Source organism: Pristiophorus japonicus, chromosome 12, assembly GCF_044704955.1.
Source record: "Pristiophorus japonicus isolate sPriJap1 chromosome 12, sPriJap1.hap1, whole genome shotgun sequence".
Taxonomy (NCBI): domain Eukaryota; kingdom Metazoa; phylum Chordata; class Chondrichthyes; family Pristiophoridae; genus Pristiophorus; species Pristiophorus japonicus.
In genome coordinates, this window is record NC_091988.1 from 90509359 (window position 1) to 90529095 (window position 19737).

The following is a 19737-nucleotide window of genomic DNA, read 5'->3' on the forward strand; positions in this document are numbered from 1 at the left end:
AGACTTTTATGGTGGGGGAGGAGGAAACCAAGATAATATACGCGCACAATTCTGCCTCCAACGTGGCGATGGATCAGGGAGTCAATATCATAAACGTGACTCAGAGCCCCGCAGGCAGGCAAGGGCAGTTCGACACACCCCAGGCAGCAATAGACCCAAGAGTAAGTCTCCAACAGAGACAATGGCAGGCCGAATCGACATTTACGCCCCCCCAGTGGGCAATGCGGCCCAGGATGGGGTCATTGACACCCATTAACAGGGTGCTCAAGAGCAGTCAAAGGGACAATCACCGAGGAATGCCTTGTAACAGCTCTTTTGTTCACAACAATGGGAACCTCAGTTCATGCTGGAGGTGTGGGGGCAAACATGCTGCCAGGACTTGCAGGTTTCAACAGTTCGTCTGTAGAAATTCTAACCTCAGTGACCATTTAGCCAGAATGTGCAGAAAGCCTGTAACCAGGCTAATATGATAACCATATGAGGGGTCTGCGAGGCAGGATGACGCTTGGGGCAAATTAATGGACGCTGAAGTTCAGCGGGTTCATGTGGCAAACTTTAACAGCTCATATACCAAAACGCCACCTATGATGATGAAAGTCCTATTAAACGACATACCTGTACACATGGAGCTGGACACGGGGGCCAGCCAGTCACTCATGAGTGTTCAACAATTCGAAAAGCTGTGGCCACTCAAAGCCAGCAGACCCAAACTAGAATGCATTGAGAACAAATACGGGGTCATCAATTTGTATACAGTTCAGATCATGGAGTGACCTTGTCCATAGAATGTGCCTCGTGTGGATTTGTGGTATTGTATAAGGACTTTACACCTATGAGCCCATCTTTTTTTTGGTGTGAAGAGCATCATCCTCGTTACGAAGGACTGCCTAGTAGTAGTAGGGTGTGGGAGAAATATTGGGGAGGACACCGGGGAGAACAACACTACTCCTCTTCAAATTGTGCAATGAGATATTTTATGTACACCTGAGAGGGCAAACAAGACCTTGGTTTAATGTCTCATCTGAAAGGCAGCACTTCTGAGAGTGCAGCACTCCCTCAGTATCAACTTGGGTTTTGTGCATGCGTCACTGCAGTCAGGCTTGAACTCATGGTGTGCTATTTCAGAGGGTGCTAACAAGTGAGCCAAGGCTGAAAAATGATATAAGGCACTGAGCAGAAATAAGATATTGGTCAGAGAGGGCCCACCTTCCCTTAGCAGCCAAAGCGTGACTCCATGGTGGGGGCGGGGGGAGCCTCGGGGGATCAAATGCAAGTATTTCCTTAAAATGTGCACACAGTTGTACTGCTTTTTCAAGGCACATATTTCAACAACAACTTACTAACAGAAACCGTTGACCTCGTCTTCTGATACAGAGCTGCAATATTGGAGTCAACTGAATTGGAAATGACCTTTCCCAGTGGAAGTCAATGGGTCTATAATTGGCTCCAATTACATCTAATGGGCTCCAGAATTCAAGTACTGACAGCGTAGGATGTACAGTCAGACACAGTCCCAGGAGCCACACTTCAAACAGCTCAATTTGCGTGCAGTTATGATGCCTGTGTGTACGTGCTGGGCTGAATGTCGTCTGTTATCAGTATATCGTATCAATTCACTGTCATCATTGGTTATGGGATGAGTTGGAAGGACCAGTGTGCCTCAGAGGAATTGGTCTGTCCAATTTGAATCATTCTCACCATGGAACCTGAACTTGACTTGACCTATTAAAGTTCTTCCCTCCAGCTCAATGTTAGTATGAAGACTTCACCCAGTACTTCTATGTTGTCATTGCAACTTACCCAAATGCTCCAAAACTGTAGTAAATAGAGATTGCTTGGCAGGGCGAATTTCTTTCTGGACAAGCAAATAAATACTTATTTGGGTGCTCGATTCAAGCATTACTAGCAATGTACGCTGATTATTTGTTTGCGATGAAGCACTAAGTGGAGACAGCCAGATACCATTACTGGAGCACCAGGGGGAAGGGTAGCCATATAGCATCACCTAGACACTAGAAAAGCAGCTACATACAACCAGTTGATTGGCAGGAGGCAACCTTATACAACTCGGGTATTATGCATATACCACCCGGGGATTGCGCATATACCAACCGGGGATTGCGCATTTACCACCCGGCGATTGCGCATATACCACCAAGTGATTGCATATATACCACTCGGGGATTGCACATATACCATCTGAGGATTGCGCATATACCACCCGGGGATTGCGCATATACCACCCGGGGATTGCGCATATACCACCCGGGGATTGCGCATATACCACCCAGTGTTGTGCATATACCACCCAGTGTTGTGCATATACTACCAGGTGATTGCATATACTTGCTAGACTGGCATTCAGAAAATTATGTTCAAGCCATCAGGTTTTGAAGGCAGAAACTACACAATAGGAGGAAACTTGGGTGGGGAGAATTGCATGTCAGTAACAGAGCCTGCCTCATTTTCCTTGCATTAATTTAAAATGAAGGGAAGATCAGTCGGGAACCATTATGGGCGTGCGATCCTCCCCACTTGTTTTTTCGCTCTGTGCATCACCTAAATGATTATATACGCCCAGGTGGCACAGATGTAAATCTACCCCAAAGCGTATACAAACCATAGATTTTTCAAGATGGCCAACATTTACATTCTTCCCAAGAAACCCAAATCGTCCAAATTGGTATCAATTCAGATTAGGCTCCTGGAGTCAGTGTCTGCTCCTAATGATAACTCACCTTCAGACTGCAGCTCAACAGGAAAAGTCCCAGTCGTAGGAACAATTTTAAACGTCTACAGTTGACGCTGTGTGAGGAAAATATTTTTCCACTTACTTACCACATCTCCCTCCAGCCTAATACTCCCTTTCATCACCACCACCCAGCCCCCCAGTTTTCTCCGTGTCTGTTCTGAAGGCTGGCAATGACCGCCCTAAGTGGAGGAAGAGCACCTGAGAGGGCACTGAGCACCTCGAGTCTCGTTGCCGAGAGCATGCAGAAAACGAGCGCAGACAGTGGAAGGAGCATGCGGCAAACCAGACTCCCCACCCTTTTCTTCAACCACTGTCTGTCCCACCTGTGACAGAGACTGTAATTCCCATATTGGACTGTTCAGTCACCTAAGAACTCACTTTTAGAATGGAAGCAAGTCTTCCTCGATTTCGAGAGACTGCCTATGATGATGACAATGATTATTTTAGTAATTTGCTTCCCTGCCCCCTTGTTTTCCTTCTCCGCCTGTTGCTCACTATCCCTTTTCCAGAGGACAAAGGTACTGAAGCTGCTCGCAGGCCTCTGCCAGTGTTGGTTTGTGAGGGGCCAGTAGGAGCCGGGGTGTGTGGCATGTATCTTAGCGGATCAGTAAGGGTGTGATAAATGACTGCCGACTGCTCATTTGCTACAGTCAATGGAGTATATTGTCTCATCAATCAAGCTTGAGTATGAGCACTTGGCACGCTGGTACGACAATCTTCGATGTGCCTTTTCGAGTCAGGCGTTAACCTGATTAAACAAACAGTTTAATGTCTGCCTGAAAAAAGCACACAGAGGAATGCAGTGTTCATCACTGAACATGCCCAACAAGAAAATGTAACCCCCAATGCTCTTCTGAAATTCAATAACAACTCCATCCTGTATATTTTAAGGAGTCACTTGTCCAGTCATTATAAGTTGATTTTTTTTTTGAAAAAGCAGAAGTCTAAAGAACACTCTTGTGCTTTCTGTGGCATTCACAGGCTCCACATAATTAACTATCAAAAACAAACACTTGCACTGACAAGCAATAACCATCTCAAAATGATGTGTTCTTAACCTCACAAGTGTCAAAGGCTGACTCAATTGGCTCTATTTCCTGCTCAGTGATTAGCTGGCTCTATGACTGGTACATGTGAATAGGCTAGCCTCACACCCACTATCATTAGCTCACGGACTGTGGCAAGCGTGGTGGCAGGTTTCATTAAACGCATGTTTTTTTTTAAAAAGATGAAATTAGAATCATTTCCATTGAAAGGCAATTCTGGGGGAGGCCTGTCGTTTAAAGTGTACTTTACCAGTCGTGTATCAATCATTTCTATAGAAGAACTCTACCTTTACTACCCCACTCCTCCTAAATGCTCGTACAAGCGCACAAGGGTACATTCAGTGCTCCTGTGTTCTCAGCACACAGCTACACTCAAAAGGGATTCTCTGATCTGCACTCCCTTCAAACATGGCTCCTTATTTAGGAAGGATATACTTGCATTGGAGGCAATTCAGGGAAGGTTTACTAGGTTGATTCCTGGAATGAAGGAGTTGTCTTATGAGGAAAGGTTGAGCCTCTACTCATTGAGTTGAGAAGAATGAGAGGTGATCTTATTGAAACATATAAGATTCTGAGGAGGCTTGATGGGGTAGATGCTGAGAGGATGTTTCCCCTCGTGTGGGAATCTGGAACTAGGGGGCATAGTTTCAGAATAAGGGGTCGTCCATTTAAGATGGCGACGAGGAGGAATTTCTTTGTGAATCTTTGGAAGTCTCTACTCAAAAGAGCTGTGGAAGCTGAGTCATTGAATATATTCGAGGCTGAGATAGGCAGATTCTTGAACTATAGAGGAGTCAAGGGTTATGGGGAACAGGCAGGAAAGTGGAGTTGAGGCCAAGATCAGAACAGCCATGATCTTATTAAATGGCGGAGCAGGCTCGAGGGACTGTATGGCGTACTCCTGCTCCTATTTCTTATGTTCTTATAGCTCCCAATTGGGAGCACAGCGGCACTGAACATATCCTACCATCCCATGGTTGCCAGCACTGCTCCAACACCTTGCCCAATTGTTTTGCTTGCTCTTTATGACCTTATCAACTTGTATTGCTCCTTTTAGTGATGTGTGTAACTGCATTGCCAGATCCCTTTGCTCCTCTACCCATTTAGTTTCTTACAAGGAATAAGCGACATCTTTATTCCTCTTCGCAAAATGAATCACCTCACACTTCGTTGCACTGAATCTTGTTTGCCATTTATCCGCCCACTCTGCAAGCCTCTTTATTTCTTCCTGTGCAATCCACAACATTATTGTTATCTACACCATCTCCAGGTGAGGCAGGGTCAGAGATTATTATAGTTGCACCCAGTTTTACCTTCTTCACTCCACTGGAGATGTTGTCTAGATTGCAAGTCAGGAGGTAGTCCTTGGCCGCTGCGTAGAGTCTTCGGTTGTCCTCATCGAGGATCATGGAATGCAAGTTGGACGCACTGAAGCTGAGTGGGATGATCCGCTTGTGTAGCACCAATTCTAAGAAACAACATAAGTGATAGAAAGATTTATACAACACTAAATTGGACTAGAAATTGTCAAAAGTATCAGCTCACTGCATTCAATGAAGACTGGCTTTTTCACCACTGGGACCTGGAATTCAATTCAGTCCAAGCTGATGGAATGAACGTCTCCTCGCTGCTGGTAATAAGGATCCCATGTAAAATGAATTTTGTCTTAGTCTCAAATGGGTTACTAGTCAAAAGCAAAATACCGCGGATGCTGGAAATCTGAAATAAAAACAGAAAATGCTGGATGTGCTCTACAGGTCAGGTAGCATCTGTGGAGAGAGAAACAGAGTTAACGTTTCAGGTCGATGACCTTTCATCAGAACCTAGTCAAGTGGGCCAATGGTCTGAAACTGCCCTCACATTGGCACTAATTGTCAATCTGCCGAAAGTCACATAAATGTCTGATGTGGGAAATGGAAAAGTCACAATAGTGGAGGAGTGCCCGTTAGAGGTTAGAGCAAAGGCATATTGTTGGGGCAGAGTAGAGGGAGCTTTACTCTCCGATGACAGGAGCCTGGTCTGATTTTCGCCTTCTTAGAACAGGGAACATTGAAGTTCACTGTAACACCACCACCAGCTAATTCAGCAATTGACCAGGCATTGACCCTCTGAGCCATTGGAGGAGCATGAGCCACGTTTGTTGACTGGCATAATATCCACACGTTCACTGGCTGTTTTCAAAATGTGCCCCAGCACCAGGACTCCCGGTTACTCCGACTAACAGCCCTCGTTCCAGTCCAGGCCAGTTCTGTCTGGGTCGATGTGGAGGGGTGCTTTTAACCTAATTTGCCGAGCAGGAAACCCATGAGCTCAGGTGGAATGCCAGTTTTACACCACACTTAATATTGCTCTCCATTGACTTCAATGGAGAGTAAAATCGGGCAGGGTGTAAAACAAGCATTGCACCCAATCCTGTCAGTTTTGCGATGGGCGGATTAGCTAAACATTCTCCCTGTGATTTCTCCAGAAGAGAGAGAGGCAGCAAGACTGTGTTAATGTTAGAGAAATGATAATTCCTATCTTAACAAATTCACTAGCATGTTCAGTTTTGGACACTATAAAGACGTTTAAGATCATACTGGACTATTTTGGGAGTCAGTAGCCATTCAGTGTGCTTATGGCAAGTAACAGCTGTGGCTCAGTGAGTATCACTCTCACCTGAGTCAGAAGGTTGTGGGTTCAAGTCCCACTCCAGGGACTTTGAGCACATAAATCTAGGCTAACACTCCAATGCAGTGCTGAGGGTGTGCTGCACTGTCAGAGGTGCCATCTTTCGGATGAGACATTAAACCGAGGCCCTGTCTGCTCTCTCAGGTGGACGTAAAAGATTTCATGGCACTATTTCGGTTATCCCCGGTGTCCTGGCCAATATTTATCCCGCAATCAACATAACAAAAGCAGATTATCTGGTCATTATCACATTGCTGTTTGTGGGACCTTGCTGTGTGTAAACTAGCTGCTGCGTTTCCCACATTACAACAGTGTCTACACTCCAAAAGTACTTCACTAGCTGTAAAGCGATTTGAGACGTCCGGTGGTCATGAAAGGTGCTATATAAATGCAAGTCTTTCTTTCTTTTCTTTCAAGGTTGACTATCCGGCCATGTCTTTTGATGCATGAAATGGAGTATCTGTGTAGGAAGTCGGATAAATCACAGCCCAAGTTTACGTTTATGGTTTTCAGTTTGCATCCATATGGCTCCAAGCAGCCTCCACTCTCTCCCAGCATAATAGTGCAAGTGGCCACTTTAATTCCACTCCCCACTCTTTAGGCGAGGCATAGCACCTCAGGAGGTGGCAGCAACCATCTCATGTACCTTCCAGGGCTATCCTGACCTGGGTGGTGAGGTAAGTGCTGCTCTGAGGTTGTGGTTTTATACAGTCATATCATAAACAGAATGGAGGGAAAATTTTCCAAATTTGCGCTTCCAGCATGCTGCTTGGCTTGTCGGGAGCACACGTAGGTTCACGAGGTTGATTCCTGAGATGAAGGGGTTGTCATATGAAGAAAGGTTGAGCAGACCTCTCATATGAAGAAGACTGAGAGGTGAAATTATTGTAACGTATAAGATTCTGAAGGGGTAGATGCAGAGAGGATGTTTTCCCTCATGTGGGAATCTAGAACTAGGGGGCATAGTTTCAGAATAAGGGGTCATTCATTTAAAACAGAAATGAGGAGGAATTTCTTCTCTCAGAGGGTCGTGAATCTTTGGAATTCTCTACCCCAGAGAGTTGTGGAGGCTGAGTCATTGAATATATTTAAGGTGGAGATAGTCGGATTTTTGAATGATAGGGGAGTCAAAGGTTATGGGGAGCACGCCGGGAAGTGAAGTTGAGGCCAAGATCAGATCAGCTATGATCCTATTGAATGGCACAGCAGGCTCGAGGGGCCAAATGACCTGCTCCTTGTTCTTATGTTCTTATGAGCATGGAGCAGGACCTCGCTGGGAGCACAAATCAAGAATTCGGGACCCCCTCCCCATATCTTACATTCATTGATTGCACAAGTTCATAAAATGACCCCTTGTAGCTCAAGGGGTCAGCCTGGGAGATGTCCGTCTGCTTTGCTCATACAAGTATGAAGTTAGTATTGAATAATAGACACCTTGGAGCGGTCTTGTAGCTGACTCATTCTACATCCAGTACCTTTGAAGTTTGAGCAAGGATAAGTAAAGGATAATGTTGGGCAAATTTTAATTGTGTTTGGTTTTAATTACAACCTACTTAAACTCACAAAGGAAACAGGGCTTTGGGAACCCTGGTTTAGTCAGACTTGTTTGGGCTAGCCTGCTGCCACAAAAAATTGATATTAATAATTAACGCTTAGAATTTGCTTTAAGTATAGACTTTAGAGAAATTGATAATGTTGCACAATTTTCTGTGAAAGAAGCAAGTCAGGTATTGCCAGCAAAAATTAGCTTTAAACTGGAACCTTTCATCCATCATCCATTGTACTTTGCAGAATTGTAATAATGATGTGACCTTCACTAAAATGAATGAAATGTGAGCGGTGCCCCTTTGGTGGTATAGTAGCATTAGGAGCAAGAGTAGGCCATTCAGCCCCTCAGGCCTGCTCTGCCATTCAATGAGATCATGGCTGATCTGTACCTCAACTCCATTTTCCCGCCATTGCTCCATATCTCTTGATACCCTTACCCAACAGGGATCCAGCTATCCCAATCTTAAAAGCTCCAAGTGTCCGAGCAATTGGTTTGTGACTGTGCAAAGTGTTTCCATGGAGTACAGTTCTTCTTTGGAACCTCTTTTACAATTCTTCATAATCCAAGATTGAATGAAAAGGAATAGATTTATAATCTTTAAACAACATCAAACAGCAGCCCAGCCTTTACTCATAGAGGAAGGTCTTGCAGGTCTGTGGCTGGGGCAGGCTGCATCATGTCGGGTGCTGCGTGAGACATTGTCAGAATCTGATTTTTAAGAGCATCTCTCCAAGTTACATACTCAAACTGATAGAACCATTTATCCTTACTGAAGTATAGTGAGACATTTATGTTGCTGGAGTCATTGACCCTCTCTGGTGTCTATCACTATGACATTGCAGTTGCTAACGCCATCCAACAAACAAGATCTGCATTCGGCAATGGGACGGTTCTAGGCAGCGGAGAAGGACTTGCATTTCTACAGCCCCTTTCACAACCTCAGGATATCCCAAAGCACTTTACAGCCAATTCAGTACTTTTAAAGTGCAATCCCTGTTGTAATGAAGGAAACGCGGCAGCTAAATACTGACCAGATCATCTGTCTTTTGTGATGTTGGTTGAGTAGTTTGGCTCGGTCTCGCCCCTGGTCAGCTGAACCTGATCATCAGCGTAAAGACACTGAAACCACCCCTCTGCCACCTCCATTTCACAACATTAGCCCTGACTTGGAAATTTCCTCCCAGCCATTCTACTCTGTGTTAGCTGCTGTTAACCATCTGGTGTGGGTGAGGACTCCAGCTCCAAGAGGTCAATCAGGCAGCTGCAAGTTGCTAGGGGAGAACCTCTGCTCCGATCAGGCAGAGAGTTCATGTTTATACAGAGTAAATAAAGAGCCCACAAAATTAGGTCAGTGCATATGTGACATTACACAAACAGAAGTTATACTGATGGTAGCAAGTGTCTCTCATCATACTCTAAAGAAGAACAGGGGAGTCCTCCCCCCCGGTGTCCTGGCCAATATTTATAACTCAACCAACATCACTTAAAAACATTATCTGGTCATTATCACATTGCTATTTGTGGGACCTTGCTGTGCGCAAATTGGCTGCCATGCTTCCTACATTACAACAGTGACTACACTTCAAAAGTACTTAATTAGCTGTAAAGCCCTTTGCTACGTCCTGAGGTCGTGAAAGATGCTATAGAAATGCAAGTTCTTTCTTTCCTCACTGCTCTGCATGTTTTGCCTACTGTGGAATAAAGCAGTTTACAAATTGAACGGACGTCATCTCGTCCAGTATTAACTCGGTTGGGTTACACGTTCTGGTGGTCTGGTCCAGATCACAAGGGAGTTTCCTTGTTACATTACCGATTCCCACTATTGCGCAAGTAGACACAGGCCAGTGGGAAAGAACTTCTGTTGAGAAGCAGGGAACATGACCACTTAAGGGAGTAACAGACACCACTGAACTCAAGTAGATATCTGAAGCAGACCCAAATCTGCAGCAGTATTATTGATCTAAAAGTAATGATTATGTTGTGAAGATTTACCGAACATTGATTTTTTACTTTGGACAGATGATTCGGTTTTATTGGTGGCACTTTCCTTTTGGTGGGGAGGGGTGCAATTGGAAAATGCTCACATTATAACATTATGTGAGGCTCACAGGATGTAAAGGGAAAACTAAGCACAAATGGGCGGAGGAGGAATTGAGAGGGCAACAGATATGTACCAATAATTATTCCATAATATGGCCTCTTCTGGATTTGAGCCAAACATCTTGATTCACTAAGATCAGAGAATCGTACTCGCTGCACCCTGGAATCTTTTCTGAACATGTGTGCCTCTCTCTTTCCCTTACCTCCCCTCTTTGCTCCCTTTATCTTGGCAATGTTAATGGTCCGATGATCACAGCCTCCTCACAAGTTGCTGCCAATGTAGCCAACAGCTGCTAGTAACTCGGTAATCCCCATTACAAGACCAAGACCTTGGCGTGTGATAAATTGTGACTGGAACAATTGGTGACTCTACAAAGAAAGTATGCAATTGTTTTTTCTGATGACATCAAATTTTCCATTCAATTAAAAAAAATTAGGTTCAAATTTGTAAGAAATAGGAGAGAAACAAGGCTACTTTTCTCCGGTTGGGGGGGGGACCAGGGAAGAAAGGTTTTGATTTACATAAGAACATAAGAAATAGGAGCAGGAGTAGGCCATATGGCCCCTCGAGCCTGCTCCGCCATTTAATACGATCATGGCTGATCCGATCATGGACTGAGGTCCACTTCCCTGCCCGCTCCCCATAACCCCTTATTCCCTTATCGGTTAAGAAACTGTCTATCTCTGTCTTAAATTTATTCAATGATCCAGCTTCCACAGCTCTCTCAGGCAGCGAATTCCACAGATTTACAACCGTCTGAGAGAAGAAATTTCTCTTCATCTCAGCTTTAGATGCCAATTTGTAATCATCAACTGCTCCCCAGCCTTGTCCAGTCTTGTTCACTGTCATGTATAGGAATAGCTTCAATCAGTAAAGGTCATTCAGCCCAAAAGGGAACAACTACTAAATCGAATAGCTGGGAAATAAAACAGAAAATGTTGGAAATGTGCGGCAGGTAAGTGAGCATCCGTAAAGAGAAAAGACAAGTTCTGGCATTTTGGGTGAGTAGCCTTCATCTGAACTGAAGACTGAAAGACTGAAGAAAAACAAATGAAGATAAAATAGAGGTTGGCGAGGAAGGGAGGAGGAGAGATGCAACAGATACATCAATCATGGAGAGGGGTTGAATGCCCTGCAATCTTAGAAAACAGTTATTAAAAAGAACAAAAGAATGCAAAAATGATGTGGGTGAAATGACACAGGAGAGCTCCATGTAAATAAAAATGTGAGAAAATAAATAAAGAAAAACACAAGCTGTAAGTGAAATGAAAACAGAAAATGCCAGCGAAACGTGGTGGGTCTGCCAGTCACAGGAAGAGAAAAGGAACAAGTCCATAACACGGGCTTAAACCCCAGCCCACACGGTGCTCTGATGGAGGGTCTCCAACCCACACGTCACTATTGCGAGGGTACTGCATTTCCTACATTACAGCAGTGACCACATTTCAAAATAAAAGCACTTCATTGGCTCTTGGGGGTCCAGACACATAGATCATTAAAATGTCATGAACAGGTACAGAAAATAACCAAACAGACTAATGGAATGCTGGCCTTTATATCTAGAGGACTAGAATACAAGGGGGTAGAAGTTATGCTGCAGCTACACAAAGCCCTGCTTAGACCACACCTGTGAGCAGTTCTGGACATCACAGCTTAGGACGGATATATTGTCCTTGGAGGGAGCGTGGCGTAGGTTTACCAGAATGATACCCGGACTTCAAGGGTTACATTATGAGGCGAGATTACACAAGTTAGAGTTGTATTCCCTAGAATTTAGAAGGTTGAGGGGTAATCTGATCGAAGTTTTCAAGATATTAGAGGGAACAGGTAGGGTAGATAAAGAGAAACTATTTCTGCTGGTTGGGGATTCTAGGACTCGGGGCAAAATCTAAAAATTAAAGCCAGACCTTTCAGGAGTGAAATTAGGAAACACTTAAATGGCAACTGATGCTAGATCAATTGTTAATTTTAAATCTGAGATTTTGTTAACCAAAGGTATTAAGGGATATGGGCCAAAAGCGGGTATATGGAGTTAGGTCACAGATCAGCCATGATCTCATTGAACAGCAGAGCAAGGGGCTGAATGGTCTACTCCTGTTCCTCTGTTCCTCTAAAGCATTTTGGGTCATCCTATGATCATGAAAAGCACTATATAAATGCAAGTCTTTCTTTCTTAACAGCCAAGTTCTGAATTCAATAAAGTTGATCTTTTGACCTGAGTGACCAGCAGAAATATGAGACACAGTTACTGAACCTTGCATTGAGCTTCTTTTGGACAGGGTAGGAGACCAAAAACATGTGACATACGTGAAACATGTGACATACTTGAAACATGTGGCACAAGCCTCCCTTTCAGACCATGCTGGGACGCACAGTGAATTAACTCGCACAGACTGTCAGCACTACCCTGTGACTCAGTGTCACCCTGGCCCTTCGCAGCAGGAGCAGGTAAATACCCAGGGCAGCAGATGTGTGCAATGACCATAAAATTGGTCCCAATGCCCAGTCTGGTCTGAACTGGAGAAGGTTTCTCCCACGGAGACTGTGGCCCCACTGGAGCACACCAGTGAGCCGCTGCTATATTTAGAATAGGTCCATTGAGCCGGAACACCAGAGACTTTAAGACCACAGGACCCAGAATAATAAAGGCTAGAAATCTGCAGAGGAGCAGAGAGAATAAATGTGATCTCTTTCATGCTTCAGCAAAATGAATTTTATTTTGAGTGTGGAAGATTAGAGAAAGAAAAGTAAAAATATCATCATCTCAAGTGAAGGAGAGATTTTTTTTAAATGGCATGCAGATTCACTGGGTTGATTTTCAAGTTGGGCCCAAAACGGGCGCGATGTTGGTAATAGCACTCAGTGTCCACACCATGGCCACAGTCGAGAAACCCAAGCCACTTATCGGATTTGGACCACATTTTAAATTTTGACCTGCCGGCTTCGGACATCAAATATGACTAGCTGGTAGGGCCTGCTGTGCAGGGGAGCGAGTGAGAATGGGCCGGCAGCAGGCTCGGCAAGTTTTGCTGGGCCAAAAGGAGCGCTGGTTAGGCCCCTCTATGCCTGGAATGACTAGAACCAGCATGCACTTTGCATGCCCCGCCCATATCTCCGTGAAAAATCCAATCGAGATCCTACAACCTCCATAGGATCCCCAATTTGCATATTTAAACAACCTCCCGCCTGTTTTGGGTCGGAGTTCTGGGCGCCCAATTAAAGGCCTAGTTGCCATGTATTACATTTGGAGACTGCAGCTAATCGGAATCTCTGCAGAAAGCATCTTAACGAGTTTCTTTGGGAGCTGTGAATAATGTGTGTTCTATCCTCAGCCCTTGTGTGTGCTCCAGTGAGATTGCAGAAATTCTATTCTGAAAATGTCCTTAACTTCCTTCTGAGTTAAACCACAAGTCACAGTACCAGTTGATCTCAGCAGATGGGTGCGGGCACCACAATTGGAGTCATTATACTCAGGGCCAAGAAGCAGAAAAAAGTGAGAGTTTCTTTTCCGTTGTTGCCACACAGTGGCCTTCCCCCAAAGTTCATGTAGGCAGTTTGTCAGGGGAGGATGGAATCGGACGCTGCTGTGATACTCGCTGCAGTTGAGTAGCCCAGCACGAGTTGGTCCCTTCAAGGGAGGAGAAAGAAAGGTATAAAATGGGGAGGAAAGAAAAGTATAATCCAAGCAATGATGAATAGTGTGCAGGAATTCGAGCTGGAGAATTGAAGGGTGTTTGTAAACACTTTGAATATTGTGGTATTTTCACTTTACCGTGATAAAAATCCATAGGTTGTTGTGGAATTTCAATTGCAACAGGGCTTTTAGGGGCTTACTTTAGGTGGGGAAGGGGAAGGAGAGAAGATCCCTCTGAGATCTTTGCTTTCCCCCAATTCTGGCCTCTTTTGCATCCAGATTTCTTCCACTGCACCATTGGTGGCCGTGACTTCAGCCATCTTCAACCCAAGCTCTGGAATTCCCTTACTTAAACAGCTCATCCTCTCAGTCTCCCACAACTCCTTTAAGGCGCTCCTTAAAACCTACCTCTTTGACTAAGCTTTTGGTCCGTTGTCCCAATATCTCCTTATTTAGCTCGGTGTCAAATTTTGTCTGATTGTGCTCCTGTGAAGCACCTTGGGACGTTTTACTATGTTAAAGGCGCTATATAAATGCAAGCTGTTGTTGTTGTTCATCGCCAACAAGTACAGGTACAAACCATCACCATGGCCGGAATTTTAACTTGGAGGCGAGTAGGGAGTAGGATTGTTGGATTGTGGCCGGGAAACCTGGGAGAATGGGTTTCCCTCAGGCCCTGCCAAATTTAACAGCAGGGCCAGATTTACATTTTGTTTCTCTCAGATTAAGAGCTGGCTGGCTGTCAGGCGGGTAGCAGAGAGAAGGAAGGCCAGGGTCGGAGGGGGTGGTAGGAAGGCCGGGATCGGAGAGGGACAGATATCGGAGACCAGACAGAGGGTCAGGGCACACGGGCCAAGGATCAGAGGCTGGAGAGGAGGGTCGGGGTCCGAGGATCGGTGGTGGGGCAGGAGGTCAGGGGCCAGAAGGCTGGAGAGGAGATCGAGGGCTGTGGATTGGAGGCCGGTCAGGGGGTCGGGGATCAGAGCGTGGGAGGGTGGGGGGTAGTCGAAAGGCCAGAGATGGGGATTGGATATCAGGATCCTCTGGGGAGGGTGGTTGGAGACCTCAGGGGGATGTCAGAAAGGTCGGAGGGGGGGGGGCACGGTCCGATTGTGGGGTGTTGGCAAGGCGGGGCGCTGGAACCAGCAGGTAAGTGGAAAGGCACTTATCGCCTGGATCCACAGTCCTCACCTTCATTTAGCTGCGGGTTCCCCAAGACCCAAGAAACCCGGCCAGCCAGAGTTAAATTTAAAATGGAGCTTCAAAATGAGGCATGCATCCTCATTGTAATACCTGTATTTAAAGTGCCAACCAGAAGTTAGAGGCAGGTTGGGATCGAGATTCAGATTTTTAACACTGTAACCTCCCACCCAATCCCAATACGCCGGATTTTGGGGGGTTTAAAATTCCCTCCAATGTTTTTTGAAGTGAGGTGCGATCATCCTGCACTCTTCCAATTCAATTCCCGATTCAAGAGGGGGCAGCGTTAGCTCAGGTAAGCTGACTGAAAACGGTAACTGAGGCTGCTCTGCTCGTCACCTGACGACCCCCTCATCAGACAGGGGCCGGAGAATGCGGGGGAATGGGGTGGTTTGCAAAGAGTCAGCTTTTCAAGCTAACATGTCAAGAGAGGGCTATGCTAAATGTAACCCATCAACCAATCTTTATTTATGAGCTGCAGCAACTCAGCTTGAACAACAAAATATCCCAAGGTCACCCCATTAGTCACTGCGGTTTAAGCGGAGAGAGCACCTGCCTTTGCTCAGTTTTCTGATTACTCTCCCATGCTTTCTGGCGCTAAATCTGTCAATTACCTTGCCCAAACGGTCCATCTAAAATGCCATGCATTGTAGTTACAAAGAAAGCTACAAGAACCAGACCCTTCACATGCTCCTCCTGGTCAAGTATTTATTTTTGATGCAGTTACGGGGCTTAAGAGCTATTTATTTTGAATACAACTACCCTAATTGCTAATTACAAACCTGTATAGTGCTGGAGTCCAGTGTTACTGAACTCCTGACTGGAAGCATTCTTTGCAGGAAGTGGCACACCGTAACCATGGCTCCCACAGGCCAGGCTCTATGCCGATGAAGATTTAGCAGTGGATAATTGTCCTTTTAGTCAACTTGGTTAATATATTTAAACAGTGATTTTCAAACTATTCTTCCCCCTCTCCCCCTATAAATAATGACATACTCCCAGGGACCCCTGACCGGACTTCTGTAAAGATAGACCAGGGTCTGAGAAAATTTACCTGAAAATGCAAGCTACCAAAAGGAAATTAGTGGTATTGGGGGAAACTTTAATCTAACTCGCCCGTCGGTACAATACTGGTTTTGCTCCCCGCCTGATTTTACTCTCAATTGAAGTCATTCAAACTTGCTTTGGAGGCAGTTCAGAGAAGGTTCACAAGGTTGATTCCTGAGATGAACCTATACTCATTGGAGTTTAGAAGAATGAGAGGTGATCTTATTGAAATGTATAAGATTCTGAGGCGGGGGCTTGACAGGATGGATGCAGAGAGGATGTTTCCCCTCGTGGGAGAATTTAGAACTAAGGGTCATAGTCTCTGAATAAGGGGTCGCCTATTTAAAATGGAGATGAGGAGGAATTTAATCTCTCAGAGGGTCGTGAATCTTTGGAATTCTCTACCCCAGAGAGCTGTGGAGGCTGGGTCATTGAATATATTTAAGTAGGAGATGGACAGATTTTTGAACGATAAGCGAATAAAGGGTTATGGGGAGCGGGCAGGGAAGTGAAGTTGAGGTCAAGATCAAATCAGCCATGATCTTATTAAATGGCGGAGCAAGCTCGAGGGGCCAAATGGCCTACTCCTGCTCCTATTTCTTATGCTCTTAAACTAATCCCGTGGGTTTCCCACCCAAGGAGTTAGGGTAAAAGTAGCCCCATTATTGTGGGAAATGTGTCTTGCTAGAATACAGCAGCAGAAATAACGCACTCGTGAGTCAACAAATACAGAAAAAATAATATAGAGAATGTCAAATGCAATGCTGGTGCCTTCAAGACCCCTCGGGATTCCATTGCAGACCCCTTTATTAGCAGTAGATCCGAATACGAAAACCTATTCCTTAAAAGCACCGGCCACAATATTGATTCATCCTTCGGGAACTGAAAATGAACATTTAACAGCTTGCCATTCAATGAAAAAGTGCCCGCCAAACCTCTGCCGTTTATTTGCAGACACAGGACGCAAGGGAGCCTGTCACATTGAAACGCATCACTTGAATGTAATCTCATTATGATAAGGATTATACATTTGCTGTCCTCCGGGCTCATTTCTTGCTGTGCAGGATGTCAGATCTAAATCAAACCACCGTGAAACGGGTGTCTACGGTCACTGGGCAGTGCTGTGTATGAGAGGTCACGGAAAGGACTCAGCAATGTTAAATAAAGCAAAGTGTATTTCAACCACTTCTGATCAGGTTTTCTTTCTTTTTGCAATGGTAACCCGTGGGATGGCACTTTGCAATGGCACAGAGGATCATCATCTTCACAACCATCTCAGGCAGCACCTCCTTGACTTCAGCGGCCATTAACCAGAGTTGGGTGCTGGGCTGCTCCATCAATTGCCTGCCGGCCTGTGCCTGTACCCTGGGTTTCCCATTCCTTCAATTTATTCTGTCTCTTCTAGGTTCCCGCTACTTCAACCTTAGCGAAGGTTGTAAAATGGGATGAGATGTCTTGTCAGGGTCTCCAAAGGCTTGCAGGATTTTGTGTCCCTTATTGTGACACTCCCCTTTAATTCCCCATCCCTTTAAACTTTGCTAATGTACAATACCCATCCTCCTCTGAGCCTGAAGCTATACTAATAAGCTGACCTTGGAAAATTGGGTGCAAGCAGCACAGTGCCATTTGCATTGTGCCTGCAATTCACAAATAGTCATTTGCGCCTAAATTATGGCAATAAAGGTAAATCAAAGGTTACGTCTCTTTAATAAATAGCAAATCTGCCGATACATTTCTACGTCCCACATGGGCAAACATAAACTCATTCATGTGAAGCGGTTAGCTATTGATCCAGCACTAAAACAGATTGCACCAAAGTGCTCTGGAAAGGCTGGGGGTTGCAAGTAATGGTTTTACAGACCTTTGATCAGACAAACTCTTTCACACAAAGTTAATGGATTTGTGAAAAAGCTACCAGAAAATGCCATTGAAGCAGACATTATAAGGTTGCAATTAGATGGATTTCGAGAGGGAGAAGTGATTGAGGGATTTGCTTCGAGGGCAGGTAGAAATGATTGATTTTCCAAAAAAGGTCAGTCTAAGAATCTAACAGTAGAGAAGGGGGCCATTCGGGCTATTGTGCCTGTGCTGGCTCTTTGAAAAAGATATTCAATTAGTCCCATTCGCCCGCTCTTTCCACATAGCTCTGCAAATTTTTATACTTCAATTATATTTATCCAAATCCCGTTTAAAAGTTATTATTGAATTTGCTGCTTCCACCACCCTTTCAGGCATTGCATTTCAGATCATAACAACTCACTGTGTAAAATACATTGTCCTCGTCTCCCCTCTGTTTCTTTGGATAATTATCTTAAATTCTTGTTTGGGTTTTCTACCTTCCAAAAAATGCTCGAGTTGCTGGCTTCATGAAACAGTTTGAATGGGACTGAGTTTGAGAGAAGACAGCATGATAAACTGAAGGCCCCAATGGCTACAGCACTGACACCAGCAGCTGAGTAAGTGGAAAGTGTCATGGCTTACAATGAAAATGGGACTGAAGCTAAACATTGGATTAAAATAGTATGAAAACATCTTTAGAAATATATTTTAGACAAGGAAATTGAATTATAGCCAAGGACAGTCTCTGTGAAAAAAGAACTTACATTTATTTTAGCTAAAGTTTCTAAGACACCAATTATTTTAGCTAAAGTTTCCAAGACACCAAGCTATCCTTAAGGCCCTGCACACAGCGTGGCTTATCGGGAAAGAACAAACAAACTTACTTTTAAGTAGCACCTTTCACATCCCCAGAACATCTCAAAGTGCTTCACAGCCAATGAAGTACTTTTGAAGTGTGGTCACCACTGTTGTGTAAACAAACACACACCAGCCTAATTTGTGCTCAGCAAGATCCCACAAATAGCAATGAAATAAATGACCAGTTCATCTGTTTTGATGGTGTTAGTTGAGGGATAAATATTGGCCAGGACACCGGGAGAACTCCCCTGCGCTTCTTCAAATCATGCCATGAGGTCTTTTACATCCACCTGAACTGATACATGGAGTCTCATTTCAAAGACATCATCTCTGGAAGTGCACCACTCCCTCAGTAGTGCACTGAAGTGTCAGCCTAGCTTGTGTGTTAAATCATGGATTGGACCTTGAAACCCATTTTGACTCGGAGGCAAGAGTGTTACTACTATTTGCAATCTATATATTAATGAATTAGATGAAGGGACCGAGTGAAATGTATCCAAGTTTGCTGACGATACAAAGCTAGGTGGGAAAGTAAGCTGAGAGGAGGACACAAAGAGGCTGCAAAGGGATATATACATGTTAAGTGAGTGGGCAATAAGGTGGCAGATGGAGTATAATGTGGGGAAATGTGAGATTATTCACTTTGGTAGGAAGAATAGAAAAACAGAATATTTTTTAAATGGTGAGAAACTATTAAATGTTGGTGTTCAGAGAGATTTAGGTGTCCTTGTACAGGAAACGCAAAAAGCTAGCATGCAGGTACAGTAAGCAATTAGGAAGGTGTAATGTATTTGCTTCATGGGTTCTTTGCTTAAGAATTCATAGCAACACATTGCTATTAGAACCAGTTGGTTTATTAACAAAAGCTTGAACAATCACACTACGCATTACCAGTTCATCTACCAGGCTCACAACCACTTGCCTCATCGTGGATCCCCGAACCCAACTGGCTGGGGTTTTATTCAGACTTGTGAACATCACGTGACTGGCTAAGCCACTCCCAACTCAACAGCTCCACCAACCTGTGAGCATGCTCACAGG

The 19737-nt window shown here is 44.6% G+C and overlaps 2 protein-coding genes across 3 annotated transcripts in view; one reads left to right on the plus strand and one right to left on the minus strand.

Annotated features, from left to right (window-relative positions):
* Positions 1-19737, plus strand: part of zmynd10 (zinc finger, MYND-type containing 10) — a 296351-nt gene that overhangs the window by 152393 nt on the left and 124221 nt on the right. The window lies entirely within an intron of this gene.
* The window catches only part of sema3h (sema domain, immunoglobulin domain (Ig), short basic domain, secreted, (semaphorin) 3H), a 190378-nt gene that overhangs the window by 123723 nt on the left and 46918 nt on the right, over positions 1-19737 (minus strand). For both annotated transcript variants that reach the window (XM_070895738.1, XM_070895737.1), the window contains exon 2: positions 5112-5266. In XM_070895738.1, coding sequence (XP_070751839.1) covers positions 5112-5266 — 155 coding nt within the window. The remainder of the gene's footprint in view (positions 1-5111; positions 5267-19737) is intronic.